This window comes from Ziziphus jujuba, chromosome 9 (assembly GCF_031755915.1).
Source record: "Ziziphus jujuba cultivar Dongzao chromosome 9, ASM3175591v1".
NCBI classification, from domain to species: domain Eukaryota; kingdom Viridiplantae; phylum Streptophyta; class Magnoliopsida; order Rosales; family Rhamnaceae; genus Ziziphus; species Ziziphus jujuba.
Genome location: NC_083387.1, coordinates 24,475,423 through 24,493,474, shown reverse-complemented (window position 1 = coordinate 24,493,474; position 18,052 = coordinate 24,475,423). Strand labels below are relative to the sequence as shown.

General features: G+C 28.2%; 2 protein-coding genes across 6 annotated transcripts; both read left to right on the top strand.

Annotated features, from left to right (window-relative positions):
- The first annotated feature begins 1,879 nt into the window (after positions 1–1,879).
- LOC107421538 (serine/arginine-rich splicing factor SC35) lies at positions 1,880–5,940 on the top strand. 5 transcript variants are annotated; one of them, XR_003056423.3, is made up of 11 exons: positions 1,880–2,065; positions 2,184–2,262; positions 2,658–2,737; positions 2,908–2,974; positions 3,395–3,466; positions 3,659–3,889; positions 4,048–4,180; positions 4,279–4,390; positions 4,733–4,945; positions 5,063–5,306; positions 5,610–5,940. XR_003056423.3 is itself a non-coding variant. In XM_016030794.4 (8 exons), exons 1-8 carry the CDS (start codon positions 1,990–1,992, stop codon positions 4,282–4,284), a joined length of 798 nt encoding a protein of 265 aa, XP_015886280.3. In that variant the 5' UTR covers positions 1,882–1,989; the 3' UTR covers positions 4,285–4,526. The 5 variants fall into 5 exon arrangements, 1 of the variants encoding a protein (XP_015886280.3); XR_003056422.3 differs by having other exon boundaries at positions 1,882–2,065; positions 3,994–4,180; positions 5,614–5,940; XR_003056421.3 differs by having other exon boundaries at positions 1,882–2,065; positions 3,994–4,180.
- A 5,048-nt stretch (positions 5,941–10,988) lies between these two features.
- LOC107421511 (MDIS1-interacting receptor like kinase 2-like) lies at positions 10,989–16,164 on the top strand. The gene is made up of 2 exons (XM_016030762.4): positions 10,989–15,349; positions 15,605–16,164. Exons 1-2 carry the CDS (start codon positions 12,919–12,921, stop codon positions 16,006–16,008), a joined length of 2,835 nt encoding a protein of 944 aa, XP_015886248.2. The 5' UTR covers positions 10,989–12,918; the 3' UTR covers positions 16,009–16,164.
- The last annotated feature ends 1,888 nt before the right edge of the window (positions 16,165–18,052 follow it).

Here is an 18,052-nt window from a genome sequence, read left to right as displayed (position 1 = left end):
TACAATGTACATTCCGAAATATAAACGTTTTGTTCATTATTTATCACAAAAGATATGAGCACTTATAAAATATAACATCAATTGTCTAAGATTTTATTTTTTATAATGTTAATAAAAGGGGATATATGCCATCCAATATATAATAAAGAAAACAAACCTTTTTTCTTTTTTACTTTATTTGGTAGCAAACCTTGATACAATCAATAAGCGTCAAAGCTACAAGTAAGATTTAGGGGGGAGTGGATTTACAACTACATATTTTCAGTGATTTTATTATTTGAGAAAGTCTACAAATATAGCGTAGAAATTAATTCATTTGTTAGACGTGATTTTTCACTTTCTTCTTAAATTTTATTTACAACCTTCCACAATATATTGAAATAAGGATGAAAAAATTCGACCCACTAATAATATTTGAATCCATTTATATATTAACCTTCTTAAAATTAAGCATCTACTTTTATAAGGATCTTAGCATCATATAATACTATTCACATGCACAATCAATACCTCATTATCCATTTTGACACTTTCAATTGGGCATACAATCTTTCTCGTATGAGATTGAGATTTTTTGCCCTTCTCAAAGTTTTCCTTGTAAGCTTTTTTATCTTTCCAAAAGGTATTGAACTTCTTCCACCTTTTAACAGTGGAGTGTTGTTTGTTGCATCTTTTGGATACATTTTGAGGATTGTATTTTTTCTTTTTAATTTTTAAATTATCTTTCGAAAAGGTATTGAACTTCTTCCACCTTTTAACAGTGGGGTGTTGTTTATTGCATCTTTTGGATACATTTTGAGGATTGTATTTTTTATTTTTTTATAATTTTTAAATTATCTTTCCAAAAGGTATTGAACTTCTTCCACGTTTTATTTTTTTATTTTTTAAATTTTGATGGATATTGTGCTTGAATTATTTTCTTTTGATGCATATATCAAGGTCTTTAATGATATTTTATGATTAATTGGTTGGTTATTATTATTTTTTTCTTTATTAGGACTTGCACTATTTTAGATGTGAATATTGGTCACAAATGATGCAGGGAATTTGAAGAAAACTTTATTCAAAGATAACAATAACATCACAATCACACAATCACCAATTTACACTATAAAACCCTAATATAATCAATTGCAAAATATCAAACATTTATAACTAAAAAAAATAAGAAAACCAATATTGAGAAGATTGATTTTAAAGTTGTATATCTAAAAAAGATTAGTTGTATTTTAGCATCCCTTATTTAAAGAAATTATACTTTTAATCTTTAAATTTAAAATGTTTCAATTTAAACATTAAAATTTCAATTTGACAATTTACAATTAGAACTAAAATGCCAAAAAAAAAAAAAGAAAAAAAAAGAATCTAAATAGTAACAAATTAAAATTAGATAACCTTGATGGCAACATATTGTATTTTAAATCCAATTACCATTAACTAAAAAAATCTAATTTGATCAAAATGCAATAAATAATAACTTAAATAAAATTGTTTTAATTTTAAGAGTGGAAAGTAAAATTCTCCAAATTATATTATATTAAAATGTAATTAATGATAAAAAACAATTATGCACTGCCCAAATTTCAAATTTTGTTTTTCTCAACTTTTTTTTTTTTTTAATAACCACATTATCCCTTTATTTCTTACAAGGGATGGACGCAATTTGATCTCTATCGTGCTTTTTTTTCTTTTGTTTTTTTGGCACTTTCAATCCGAAACTTAGTCATGCCTTTGGGCCAAATTCAAAATTTCAGTCGGTTTTGGAAGGAAAAAAAAAAGTTTGGGGACTAATTGCAATTAATGCTATAGTTTAAGGATCAACTATGTAAATATTTTTTTACAAATTAATTTATAAAATTACAATATGAAATCTATAAATACTAAAAAACGCTGAAGCTTCCTTGTGCGCTCTCTCCTTCTGGACCCTTCTCTGTCCACAAACCCTAGCAAGTCCTAATTCCCTATACTCTCTCTTGCTCTGCAGCAACCATGTCGCACTTCGGTAGGTCTGGTCCACCGGATATCGCCGATACCTACTCTCTTCTCGTCCTCAACATCACCTTCCGTAAGCTTCCTCTCTCTTTTTCTCTCTCTCTCTATCTTAGGATTTGATGGTCATAGTTGTTTGGTTTTAGGGTTTTAATTGATTGAATGAAATTTTTTCTATGTGTTTTTACGATTAGGTACCACTGCTGATGATCTCTTTCCGCTTTTCGATAAGTACGGAAAAGTTGTTGATATCTTCATCCCTAGAGACCGAAGGTTCCACAACGCTCTCTTCTAACGTTTCTTTTTTCGCCCTCTCTCTTTGGTTTCTGTTCGATTCCTGAGAAACTAGACGTAACTTTTTTTTTTTTTTCCTTCTAATAACCAAATGTTTGAATGTTACTCAACTCTTTTCTGTTGTAGTTTAATTTCTGTTTGGATACTGAGAAGTTGGGATTTTTTTCCATCGCTGTTCAATTTTATTTTCTTTCGAAAATGAGTTTTATTCCTGATAAATTGGATGGAATACTTGTAGAAAGATATATGTATATATATCTATATATATATATAGATACGTATAAATATATATTTTTTAAGTTCTATGGATTTTTTCCTTTGTACGTTATTTTGTTCCTTTTCTTTAAAATTAATTTGTTTAACTTTTGGTTTAGGACTGGCGAATCGAGGGGCTTTGCCTTTGTGCGATACAAATATGCAGATGAGGCACAAAAAGCAGTTGAAAGGCTAGATGGTATAAAATTTCTTTCTCTTGGACTTTTTTTTTTTTTTTTTCCTATCTATTTATATATGAATATATAATTCATATATGTACTATTTCCAATTTGTTGATACTATGTGTTTAAGCATATTTTTATAATATGGTAAATGGTCACTTGTCTAACAATTTTAAATACTTCTCAGGAAGAGTTGTCGATGGCCGAGAGATTACTGTTCAATTTGCAAAATATGGGCCAAATGCTGAGAGGATGTAAGTTCAAAATTTAGTCATTTAGTTACTTATTGTGTAGTGATTTTATGATGGGATAAAGCTTGATTTGGTGCCTTGTGACAATTTTACATTGCATCAAATATTTGAGGGGGCTAATTTTGACACTGGCTTTTTTCTATTGCAGTCGGGTGTGAATTAAAGATTTATATCAATACAATGATTTTTAATTGTTCCTCATTAATTTAACTTTTTAAAAATTGATAACTTGCTTGTTTTGGTAGTTTATAGTTATATTGTTGATATACTTTATATTTATATTTATATTTTTTTGTCCTTGTGGTTATTCTGTCACCATGATCATGAAGTCTTTTCTTTCAATGGAAAATTTGACATTTTTGTATAAATTTTGGTTTCTGGATTGTTGATTGTAAAGTTACTTGTTTTTCATTCTGATTTCAGTCATAAGGGAAGGATCACTGAAGTTTTCCCAAAATCAAAGTATAGATCAAGAAGCCGTAGTCCTCGAAGAAGGTAAATCCCTTATGCTTGGTTATTATTGGGGATTGCGGATATTTTTATTGCAAGTTCATATCCTGACATGTGATGATGTGGGTTCTCAATGTGAATTTCTTTAACGTGACTTTATCAGTTGTAGTTAATTTTCTTTCTGAGCTCATATGACTTTCTGATCCTCAAGCTATCTGTACTTTATACATCTGTTAGGTACAGGGATGATTACAGAGATCGAGACTACAGGAGAAGAAGTCGAAGTAGAAGTTGGGACAGGTATGAACGCAGCCGATATCGTGGAAGGGACAGAGATTATCGGCACCGGAGCAGGAGTCCCAGTGCTAGTCCAGATTATTACAGGAGCAAGGGAAAAGGCCGCTATTATGATGAACGGCGTAGTCGAAGCAGAAGCCGAAGCCGCAGTTGGAGTCGATCTATGGATAGGTAAGCAACTATAATACTATTTGATTGGGCTAATTAATGTGTCATCACATCCTATCTGCTTTTCACTTGTCTTAAATTTTCTTGTGCAACTTTGTATCCCATAGTGCGTCACCTGCTCGGCATAGTCTAAGTCCTGACAAGAGTCCTCTGCCACGCAGAACTCCATCACCTAGGGGTGAAAGTCCTGATCGGCGCAGTCGTGATGGACGGTCCCTTTCTCGTAGTCCTTCACCACCACGGCGTCGTTCTGCTGATTCTCGGAGCCCATCTCCAAGATATTCAGATATTGAGGTGAGTTATCATAGGGCCTATTTGTATTTGTTCTCAGTAGAATATCGATAAATAGGATTGAGTACTTAATTGGCTATTTCCTAAATTGTATTTTGCAGGAATGATGTAATGGGCGTGTAAGGAGATCTACAAAGACATCTCGAGTGGTCTGATCTGACTGTTTTGTTAATGTTCAGGACCTTGATTATCGGAATTTAAGTGGTAGTTTTGGTAGGATTGGATTTCTCTCGTGTGTTACTGTTTACATACTGAACTTTTCATTGTTTTAAGCGGGCCAGTTTAGCATTTTTATGGACTTTGTAGTGATATTTAGGGTATCTATAAAGAGTTTTTTAAAATTTCAAAATGTGTTGGTTGTTATCTTTTTTTCTTTTTTTTTTCTTTTATTATTATTATTATTATTTTTTTCATTGAATGTTTTTTTTCTTTCTTCTCTTTTTGTGTTCATTTCCATGCTGTCATACCCACACTTGTGAGTGTGATCTAACTCATTTCTCTGATTTAGTTGATGGGAATCCTGATTCTCCCTAAAATATTTATTGAATTTTATAGTTATGCTCGAGAAGAGTGAATGAGCCTGATAGGAGAATGTTGATGTTGTCGCTGGTGATGCTGTTACTATGTCGTAGATGATGATCACAAAATGATGATGATCACAAATGATTTGCTGGTTGCGGCAGTATGGTGGTCTTAGAAGTAATGGTATGGTTGATTAAGCAGTGTGCTGATTGCAGTGAACAAATTAATCTACTGATTTTCTTGATGGTAAGATATGATTTAGCTCATTATTACAAAGAAGTATCATATCCTCCAGATTATGATATAGCTCATTATTGCTAAAAAGTATCGTGTCCTCTCTCAAATATTTACCGGGTTTTATAGCTATGCTCGAGAAAAGAGTGAATGGGCCTGATAGGAGAATGTTGATGTCATAACTGGTGATGCTGTTTCTAAGTCGTAGGTGATGATCACCTGATAGGAGAATGTTGATGTTATAGCCGGTGAAGCTGTTTCTAAGTTGTAGATGATGATCACAACCGACTTACTGGTTGCAGCAGAATGGTTGTTTTAGACATGGTGGTTGATGTTGCAGGGAACAAATTAGTTAACTGATTTTCTTCCAAAGGTTATGATTTATCTCATGATTACTACATAATGTTTGGCACGATGATCATAAAAATTAAACTTTTTAATTGTTCATTACCGTATTTTTGTTTATTTAGATTTTTTTTTTTTACTTTAAAGTTAAATAATTAATTAATTGTTTATGTAGTTTTTTTTTTTTTTTTTTTTATGTATATATTAATTGCCTATTAAGATAATAAAATAAATTTATTGTTGTAAATTTAGCTATTTGTTATATATACTTTTTATAATATTATTAATTTTTTTAATAAATAAATATTATGTTGGCACGAATATAAAACAGATAGGCAGTAATGGGTTAAGACAAGTGGACTGGTACAACACAAGCATGAGCGGGCCAATATTTGAACTCTCGTATCTCAAATTTTGGAGTAATAGGGATGCGAAAAACAGACCAAACTATCTACTTCGTTACTATTGTTCAGGGGCATAATCGGTGGCGCCACACATGTAAAGGTAACCTGTCTTACTATAAAGTGGATTAAAAATAATATTTTTTCTTTAGAAAAAGATTATCCATAATGTGGTTAAAACAAAAAAAAAAAACAAAAGAGAAAATAAAGAATCTGTTTCATCATCCGTTTATAAATTAAAATTGTTTTTAAAATAAAAAATTACTTGTTTGACCAGTAATTTTTAAAAAATAATTTTAAAAAATAAATAAAAAATAAAATAGAATAAAATAATATTTTTTCTATTTTAAAAATAATAAAATATATATTATTTTAATTTATTTTTTAAATTTATAAATAGAAAGGTGGAGAGAAAAAATATTATTTTAATTTTTTAAAATATCTTAGAAATAGAAAATTGTAAAGAAAAAAAAATTTATATTTTAATAAATATATCCAATTAAAATTTTTTAATTATTTTATTTTATTTTTCTTTTGTTTTTTAATTTTTTTCAATAAAATAACTTTTTTTTCTATCCTTTATAAATTATATTAATTATTTTTTATTTTTCTTTCTTTCGTTATATATCTATTAGTTTTTTGTTTTTTATTTTTTTATCAGTTTTTTTAATAAATATTTCATATATCAATTATTTATTTTGTTATTTTGTTATTTTTCTTTATTTTCTATTTTTTTCTTATCAAATATTCTCTCTCTCTTTCTCTGTTCCCTCTATTTTATTTTTTTTTCCTAATTTACCATTTTTTATTTATTCCATTATTTTTTTTTATTTTCCATTTCTATCAAATATTTTTTGTTTTAATTTTTTAATTTTTATTGTTTTTCTGTCTTTCTATAAGTTGTTCTCTTTTTTTTTTTTCCCCTCTTATTTTCATTTTTTATTTTCCCTTATCTCCCATTGTATTTATTTTTTTTCTTTTTTATTGGTTTTATTTTAACTTTTCCTCTGCAACAGTATCAAGAAGATTTAAACATATGGCTTGACTATGTTTGTAACATATAAAAGCTAGTAGTTTTATTATTATGCTAATATAAATCAATGAAAAATTAAATACATATAATAAAAAAATGATATATGTATATAAATATATTATAATGTGAATGAATTGATAATAATGAGCCAAACTAATACTATGAATGATGCAGAAGAAATATGGCAAAATTATGTATGGGCATATGTACTATCATTTGAGGATATACAATATACTATTATTATTATTATTATTATTATTATTATTTAGCAATTCTATCTCATCAACAAGCTATTTGAAGAAATACACTGCATTATTTAGCAATTCTATCTCATCAACAAAAATACTGATGAAATACATACAATCAACAAAAAAAATAGAATTTTTTTTTTTATATAGATCTCTTTAGATTTGCATTAATTTCAATTTAATCCCTAAAATTTTAAAAATGTCATTACCTCTTTTCAAGTTTCAAACAGTTTTTATTTTTATTTTCGATTATTTCATTTATACCCCTCATCCCCCATAAATTATAATAGTCTTAAAAGTAATTTTCAAAATTTGAGAGGCTAAATTGAAATTAATGCAAACCTGTAATTTAGATGAAATATTTTCAAAAAAATATATAGCTATAAATATTATCTATAATGTTAATCAATTAATAATAATTAAAAAAAAATTCAACAGAAAATAAATATTATATTATATTTTGATGTATATTTTATATATATAATTCATTAAGATGTGAATGAATTAATATATATATATATATAAGGTTCCTTGTATGTATATAAAAAAAAAAAGTTCATTTTATGTAGAAAAAAAAGAAAAAAGAAAAAAATGAAAGCTTTTTTAAAAAAAATTTAAAAATTATTTAGTCAAATATATTTTTTGTTTTTTTTTTTTAAATTGTTTTCAAGTATTAATGACCAAACACTCATTGTTCTCATTAAACAGCAGAAAATAATTTTCTATTCTCTATTTTGAAAATAATATTTCAAAAACAAAAAATAAAAAATATGACCAAGCTCCTAAGTTTTCATTAAGAATTCTTCGGAACTTAAAAAAATGGAGTAGCATTGAGAAGCTCTTGTTAAAGAATAAGAATCTTCCTTGATGAATTGGATATGGGTTAACCAAATTTTGTCATGCCCTCATTTTAAATTCAATTGTAAGAATCATGTTATGTCATCATTATTAATTTGGAAACAATCCATTATTCAATAATTAGTGTAATTTTATAACTAATTTTTTTATTAGTGCTAATTTCCTTATATGGCTTCCTAAAATATAATTGCTAAATTAATTATTTCTAAGAAAAAACATCGCAAAATGTAATAAAAATAATATATAATACTAATACTATTATATAATATATTATAATACTATTATTTCTTCTCTCTCTCTCTCTCTCTCTATATATATATATATGTAAACTAAATTATAAAAATAATATATAATATTAATACTATTATTTCTTTTATATGTAAACTATATTTGTTGTGAAATATTTTACGCGTGCTTTTATTTATATATAATTCATAAGTGAAAAAAAAAAATTTTGAAAAATTAGGGTTTTCTTATTGGATAATGGTAACTTGGTAATAATAAATTTCATTTAAATAAGTGAAATTATATAAATGCTTTTATTTATATATATTCATAAGTGAAAAAAAATTGTAAAATGAGTTTTTTTATTTTTTTTATTTGATTAAGTGTGATTCTATTTTATACTACAAAAATTGTTATTCACATTACAATTTTAATAGTATTTTTACTCCCTAAAAATATCCATTAATAACAGTTTAGAAATACCTTTAAACACTTAAACAAAATAAAAATAAAAATTTTCTCATACTACACTTTGTATGCTGTTTATATTTTATCAGATTTTTCAATTTTCGTGCAGACAAATTAAAAGTTATAGTTGAAAAGTTTTATGTGAATTACGAAATTCTCTCAACTTTAAAAGACAATAGTTTTCTAATAGTAGTAAAATATATATTTCCTATATACCTAATGTAAATAAAATATTTTCTCTTTCCATAATATATAGAATCTCAAGCAAGCTTTCATCATTAATTAAAATTAATTTTACAACAATGAGAATTTGGCAGAAAACACACCCACTCTTGTTATCTCAAAATTAAATCATCAAGGAAGAAAAAAGAAAAGAAAAAAAAGAACAACAATTGTAGTTGGGATTGAGGAGGAGTTTTGAAAACTAGAACATATGAGTTGCCTCCTCATACCGCTAGGCAAAAGCTCTAGCTTTCATGTTCCTCTATATGTATAACATAACTTTAATCACAGAATTAGGTGGAAAAGAAAAAAATAAAAATTAAATAAACAAGAGCAAAAGATATAGAGATAATTTCAGATCTACAAGTTGCTTATTCAAAAAGATTGGGAAAAAGAATTGAGGAAGTGGCTACGGTGATTGTTTTTGGAAATTGTTAAAGGAAGCATTAATGGAATATTTGCTAAGGAAGCGTGAAGATAGTTAGAGAATGAGGAAGTAGCTATGGTGATTGCTTAGTATTTTTTCGTTTATCTTTGAAGGTTGCTCTTTATTTATTTTTAGAAATCAAAGATGTAGTATATTTAAGTTTATTTTATTTTTATTAGGGATAAAATAAACATATTTTATTAATGGAGGAAATAAAAATCAAATTTAATGTGGGTATGTGTTGAACGTAGCATAGCTAACAATTTTTGTAAAGTGAATATGACTGCCTATTCGATCATGGTTTCTTAGTAATAATAAATTTCATTCAAATATTTTTAGTTTTGTCCTAATTAGTAAAACTTTATACTTTTGAAAAAGCATAACCTAAATCTAATTTATTAGTTAATTTTAATAATTTAAAACTATAATTATATTTTTATAGCATTATTCAATTATAAAATGTTGATTTTTAACATTCCTAAAGCCTTTAATTGGAAAATTTAACTAAAAAAAAAAATTAATAAATGAATATATTTTGATGGAAAACTTAAAAGAGGTTAACGATGATTTTTCAAAACTTTAGAATGGAGGTTTGAATAAAATTTAATTAAACCTTTGCTTTTAACTTATATTATTAAAAGATCTACAATATTATATTATAGATTATTTTTGTTATATCTTGCAATTGGTTTTTCTCATAAGAAATCAATTTAATTCTAAATCATATAAGAAATAAGCATTAATAATGAGGATATAGCATAATGGATCTAAAATGTTTTTTTTTTTCTTTTTTTCTTTTTACGTTGAGATGTAGGAATTCGAATTTATAGTTATTATGTGAAGAAACAACGTCTATTATCATTGGATTGTTCCCACAAAAACTTGGATTTATAATGTTAACATAGTACAATTTGGTTAATCTAAATTTAGATCTCCCATTCTCTATAAATTAAAAGCAATTTTGATTTATTAAATAAAATATTGTGCACTTGAGCAATTATATTTTTACACATTATAATTTTAAATTTCTTTTTACAATAAAATTTGATGATTTTTTTTTTGAGGTTTTAGGCCATGAACTAGCTAAAATATATCCTCAACTAAAATATCTTATTTAATTTTGAAGTATACAAAAAGATTATTATATGGCATCAGAGGTTGGAAATTTTGATTATTGAATCAAGGTTAAAATCATTAATCTACTTTGAAGTTTAGTTTGAATACAATTTGATCTCTCATGTTTGAAATATATCACTTACTATAGATGGACATGCCTAAGGGCAAGGGTGGGAACTTAATTTTAAAAAATATTAATATACATTATTAGTATTAATAATTTATTATATTATATGCATGGATCAAAATATACATACATATAAATAGTATATTTGTATGATATATATTACTAATATATTTATCATTAATTAATACTATTTTTTATTTATTATCAATTAATATATTAAGTTAAAAAATGAAAAAGAAAATACGACAATATTGTATACGAACAATATCATTAGATAGTATATATATATATTTTTATATAGTTTGTTTATTGGCATAATATACGTAGTATTAGTCTTAAAATATGTTCCTATAGGATAATCTAATAGTTTAGCCACTGTTTTCTCAAATAATTATAATCTTTATTTAAAAAAAAAAGTACATATAAAATATTGTTTTTTTTTTTAAATTAATTATTGTGTTGGTTATATGTATATTTAAAAAGATAAGATTCACTTTTGTCCCTTTCTAACTACGTAAACAAAATTAATGTATTATGTTAATATATCTATATTTAAAGGTAAATTTCACTATCTTCCCCTACTAATTAGATGTATTGTTACTTTTTAATTAATCACATTACCTTGTACTGTTAAAGATGATTTAGACAAAAAAAAAAAAAAAAAATTATCAAGCAACCCATACATTAAATTCTGACTACGTCTTTGTCACTCACAATTTATGAAGGTGCTAGTTCAAATTTTAAAATCTGATAAATTAAATTATAATTAGTGCAACTTTTAAAGGTTTAGATAAAATGTTCCCTTTGATGCAAAAATCCCACTGTTTGTAATGAGCAGACTTTACTAAATAGTTTTTCAAGTCAAATTCATTGTATTTCTTCCCCTTAACATTTAAAAATAAATTTAAATCTCTAACAGAAAATTATTATAAATCTATAAGTGAAAGCCTCTCAAATGTTCTACAAAAATAAAAATAAATTACATCCGTTCATACTAAATGCCTAGTTCATCAGAGTCCAAAGTCAAAAACAAAACTCTTAATGAAGTGCAACCTCCTCATACTTATATCATCCACCTGTTCAATCATTTCCTAAGAATCTGCTAGCAAATAAACCCCGCATAAGATCAGGACTCCACGGAGAGAGGCAAACTAAATGATGCTTTTTATAAATAATAGCTCAAGATCAAACAGCTATTAAAAAAAAATTAAAAAATTAAAAAAAAATAAAAACAACAACAACTAGGTAGCAGCTTGATCTAGACTTAATACAAATAAATTAATAGAGGCACATGATGTGAACATTTTAACACATATCATTAAAATACATGGTTGAAAACTACTTAAAATACCTATATAGAGCTATATATTTATATATGAAATGTGTGTTTCTATATACCAAGAAATTTAACAAAATTTCAAATAAATTATACGAGATATATTCCTATGGAAATTAATTTGGATTGAAAACTTTGGTGGAAGAACTAAACCAAGAAATTTAAATGTAAATTACAGTAAAGAAGAAATGTGTGTTTCTATATACCAAGAAATTTAACAAAATTTCAAATAAATCCTATGAAAATTAATTTGGATTGAAAACTTTGGTGGAAGAACTAAACCAAGAAATTTAAATGTAAATTATAGTCAAAATATCAAATAGACGTACTTGCTATGCATATATGAACAATAGGACGAGCTAAACATATGCTATTATGCTTCTCATGATGTTCTATTTTTCTTTTTCTCAGCTTAATTTTCCACGAAACTGGGGTGGAAAAGTACAGCGGCTGCAAAATACATTTTTTTATATTATTAATTAACTTAATTCCCTCACAATTTTACTTTTCTTGCCGTATCTAATCTTCCCTGGGTGTAAACTATAACCTTCTAATAATTGTATTTGCTACATAATAACAAAATTAAATTACAATTTATACAGATGGCACTCGCTTAATTTATGGTAGAATTAGTCAAAGTCTGTATTTGGCATTTATGGTAGAATTAGTCCAAGTCTTTATCTGGGGTGCCATATATAATGATTTATATTCCATAAAGTAATTGAAAAAGCTAAAATAATAATAATAATAATAATAATCATCATGGAAAATGAAGCAACCCTTGACCACACATAGTCTATTCCACCAAGAAAGGGACTTCACTGAGTTGTGTCTTTTCATATGTTGACCCACATGACCGTTATTTAATTGGACTATATCCATATATCTTAATATCTAAATATCCTATTTTCCAATTTATATTGGAAGATATAAAGCGCCGTAAATGCTAAGGTTTGTTATATTTTCAACTTGGTTATAATTTTTAAATTATTTATGGAGATGTTATTCTACTTGGGAAGTTATTATGTTGTGAATTATAGCAGTGGAAATAGTTTACCCCTCCCTCTCTGTACATATACTTCTCTCTATATATATTTATATGTATGAATAGACACTAGCGTAGCATGATCTCCTTGCGTTGCATTTTTGCCATTAATCTCGATTAAACCCAAAAAGACAATGATATCAAAGGGTCTATTTTCTCCTCTCCTTATCATCTCCATTTCCTTTTTACATTATGCTTCTTTTGCTTCTGCTTCTTCTTCAATCAATGAACAAGAAAAACTAGAAGCAGAATCGCTATTGAAATGGAAAACAAGCCTGGAAAACGAAACTCAGTCTCTGCTTTCTTCCTGGTCACCAAGCAAAACCCCATGCAAGTACTGGGTTGGGATTGGTTGCAGCAGCAATGGAAGCAGTATTATCACCCACATAAACCTCACAAGCATGGGTTTAACAGGTACTCTCAACCATTTCAACTTCACATCCTTCCCTAACCTCTATTCTCTTGATCTCCATGACAATTCTCTCCATGGTAACATCCCTCCCCACATAGCAAACCTTTCAGGGCTAGCTATTCTTAATCTGGGTTCCAACAAATTTTCTGGGAAAATAACTCATCGGGTAGGAGATTTGGTGAAGCTTGAGGTTTTAATATTATCAAAAAACCTTCTTTCTGGTCCTGCTCCTTACTTTCTTGGAAACTTGACCAATCTCTCTATTCTTAACCTTGGAAATAATCATCTCTCTGGCTCTATACCAGTAGAGATTGGAAGGTTGAGAAATCTAACCGAGCTTCGTTTGAATCTAAACATGCTCAATGGTTCTATCCCAGCTTCTTTAGGTGATTTGCTGAGCTTGCAAGTTTTGTCACTGTATGGTAACAATTTGTCTGGTTTTTTGCCCAAAGAGATCAATAAACTCACAAATTTGAGACTGTTCTTCTTGTCAAATAATAGCATTTCTGGATTGTTGCCAGAGAATATTTGTCATGGAGTTATCCTTGAAGATTTTTGTGCAAGTAATAATCGTTTTTGGGGTACTGTTCCTAAGGGGTTGAAGAATTGTACAAGTTTAACTAGGCTTAGACTTGACAGGAACAACCTCATTGGAAATATATCAGAGGATTTTGGGATTTACCCAAAACTTGATTATGTTGATTTGAGCTATAACAATTTTCATGGTGAAGTTTCTCCAAACTGGGGAAAGTGCCAACTCCTTACAAGTCTGAAAATTTCTGACAACCAGATTACGGGGAAAATACTACCAGAGATTGGAGAATCAAGTCTTTTGCATGTTCTTGATCTTTCTTCAAACAATCTTGAAGGGGAAATTCCAAAGGAATTGGGAAATTTGAAGTCTTTGTATAACCTTACTTTGAGTAGAAACAATCTTTCTGGGAATATACCTCTAGAGATTGGGACACTACCAGATCTTTCATACCTTGATCTTTCAGGAAACAATCTGAGTGGTTCAATTCCCAAGAAAATTGGTGATTGTTCCAGTATGCTTTACTTGAATTTGAGCAACAATGATTTCCATGGTGAGATTCCTGCTGAAATTGGAAACTTAGAGTGGCTGCAAGTTGCATTAGATCTTAGCAGAAATTCGCTTTCTGGGGAGATTCCATGGCAAGTTGGGAAGTTGATCAAGTTAGAAATATTGGATCTCTCCCATAATCAGCTCACGGGTTCCATTCCTTCCTCTTTTGATGAAATGCTCAGTTTGAGATTGGTAGACTTATCTTACAATCAATTGGAAGGTCCTATCCCAGACAACAAAGTCTTTCAGGAGGCTGCAGTCCTAGGAAATAACTTGGGCTTGTGTGGGAATTTTACTGGTTTGAAGATCTGTCTTCCTTCTCCACTGAAGAATAAGAAAAATCGCACAAACATAGCAATCCTAATTACCATTCCTTTTCTTGGATCTTTAATCATCTTGAGCATGATCATGGGTTTTCTCTATGTTGTTCGAAAAAGACGAAGAAATACAGGAAGTGAGATGAGACATTCCAACCATGGAAACTTATTTTCAGTGTGGAGTTATGATGGGAAATTAGTATATGAAGATATCAGGGAAGCAACCGAAAATTTTGATGCCAAGTATTGCATTGGAATTGGAGGAACGGGAAGTGTTTACAAGGCAAAACTGTCAACAGGGCAGATTGTAGCAGTGAAAAAGCTTCATCCATCACAGTATGCGGAATTGAAAGATCAAAAAGCTTTTGTGAGTGAGATTCAGGCATTGACAAAAATCCGCCACAGAAACATTGTGAAGTTGCATGGTTTCTGTTCTCATGCCCAAGAATCATTTCTGGTTTATGAGTATTTGGAGAGAGGAAGTTTGGCTAAGATCCTGAAAAATGAAGAAGATGCAAAAGAGCTCGATTGGATCAAACGAATCGATTTTGTAAAAGGGGTTGCAAATGCTCTCTGCTACATGCACTATGACTCAATTCCTTCAATAATTCACAGAGACATATCAAGCAACAATATATTGTTGGATGCAAAATATGAAGCGCATGTTTCTGACTTTGGCACTGCTAGACTTGTAAAGGTTGATTCTTCTAATTGCACAGTTCTTGCTGGAACATATGGTTATATTGCTCCAGGTATTGCATATTTCTTTCTCAATTTGTTGTTCATCAATAATTACCAATTAGTTCTTCATTGCTGTAGGAAAATTTTCCATTCATGTATATATCAGTGTGAGGGATGTCTAAAAACATACATATATACATACATAGATGCATATGTGTCTATGTACAATGTGTACAGTCCATAATTTGTCTTAAAATGCATTTTACCGATCTAAGCCTGTTTATGTTGGAATACTATTTGCTTATGATTAATTTTTTTTACTGCAGAATTTGCATACACAATGAAAGTTACTAAAAAATGTGATGTTTATAGCTTTGGAATAGTAACACTAGAAATATTTATGGGACATCATCCTGGTGAACTGATATGCTCTCTCTCGAGTTCCTCATCACTATCATCGTCGGAAACTTCGTCTTCTTTGCCATCAAGCCCTCATGAGATGCTGTTGAGGAATGTTTTGGACAATCGTCTACCATCTCCTACTCCTAAAGTGGCAGAGGAAGTTGTTGCAATTATCAAAATGGCATTCACATGCATAGATGCTAATCCACAAGTTCGGCCAACAATGCAGCATGTTTGTCAAGAGCTATCGACTCCAAGACAAACTCTTTCTGAGCCATTTGATGAAGTTACTTTAGGAAAGCTACTGAATGTGAATGAAATTGTCTAAGTTGAGCAACAAAATCTTGTATTCAATTTTTGGTGTTTGGTCTCTGGTGCATATGAAGTTTATATTCTCTGGTTTTTAACCATTATAAAATAGGGGAGCAGTGTACTATTCAAATAAATTAATGTTCCTTATTATTATTATTATTATTTTACAATATTCTGTGATAAACACATAACCTTTTTTATCAACATGATTGTTGAAATTAGAATTCCTTTTAATGGCCTTCTCTCTCTCTCTCTCTCTCTCTCTTCTCTTTTGGTTTACAACATCCTCTTGGGGTTGTTGGTCTAACACTATAAATATAAGGCATGTATAAAATCCTGGCCCACCAATTTCAGCATTACAAGCCGCATTGTCAATGCCCAGTTGGAGGTGGTATTAGCTTGCATAAGCTCCACAGATGCCATTTTTTTGTTTCTTTCCTTTCATTTTATTTATTTATTTATTTGTTTATTATGTGTTTGTGTGTGTCTATTTATATATATATATATATATGTGAAAGCTATTTTATTTTGTAAGAGTTAATTTTTTTAACTTTAATATTAAACACATTTATATTGGGAAAGCTTTTTTTTTTTTTTTCTTTTTGTTATATGCATATATGTACATGAGATAAGTATTATGTGTATGATAATTTTGTAAAAGTTAGAAAAAAAATTTGCAAAAGTTAATTTTTTAAAAAATTTAATATTACACATTTTAGATAATGTTGTTATTATTTATGAATAATAATAATAATAATTTTAACAAAAAATAATAAATACTTAATTGATATTATGAATAATATAATTATTTAAATAAATGGTAAATAATAATGCAAAATCAATTTTGTTTACTTTTCTTACTTAGCATAGTAAAAATCAATTCAAATCATAAAACATTCATTTAAATATGTTAAAAATTTTAAATAATTAATATTATATAATAATTTATAAAGGTTTATTGTACACACTACACCAAATACCGTATTATAATAATACTAATAATAATACATATTAATACTACACTAATACAATACAAGCTAAATATAATACACGTATAAAACAGACCATATATTAAAAATTATATACAAAGAATTGTACTAGATGAAGCCAGAAAAAAATACATCATTTTTACACAAAAAAGGACAATTAAATGGTGACATATCCCTACTTAAGCATTATGTTTAACAATAGTTTAAGTTACTATCATATGAATTTAGCATCAAAGGGACCACTAGAAGCACAAAACCCGTCGAGAAAATCCTTTGGTCTTCAAGAGAAAAAAAAGTCAAAGTCACATAATCAAAATAAAAGATTTGGTCCCTTTAACCATTGAAATTTCATCTATTCAACAATGCTTTGAAGGGCTGGACTAATGGTCATGCGGTTGATGTGGAAGGACACCAGTGCCCTAAGACGAAAAACAGATAATGGGGTTGCCAAATTGAAATTCCTATATTTTTGGTCCATTTTTGTGGCTATATATGTGTAGCTGTCACTGATTCTCTCCTTAAACTTTCCAATTATTTGACTCCGAATGTTAGAAAATTCCACCAAAAATGTATGACAGTGCACACCAATTAAATTAGTCCCTATTGTACTATTAAAATTAATTTTTAATCCTAAGGTTTGGATTGGAATAATCAAAAAGTAACATATAGTCTATTATAAATTTGAGAGAAAATTTGACAGTTCACACCTAAGCCTAAAATAAATTTAGAGAAAACAAACACTTCGATTTGTTTAATTACTTGAACATCACTGATCAAATTCTCCAACGTATAAGAAAGTCAAACCACGAGCAACATAGATGGGTTTTTATTATGCTTTCAGTCTTACATTTAAAAGAATGTTTACTAGAACTCCCTTTGCCTGTTTTGCAGAAATATATTTTTATTTTTATTTTTTTAAAAAAAATACAATATTTAATTTTATTTTTATTGCAATTTCACCTATTTTATGCATAACTATTATATGTGTTTTTTTATAGCAATTTTTGTATCAATTTGAGTGTATGAAATCGCAATAAAAAAATAAATGCAAATGGGTGTTTCTGTAAAACT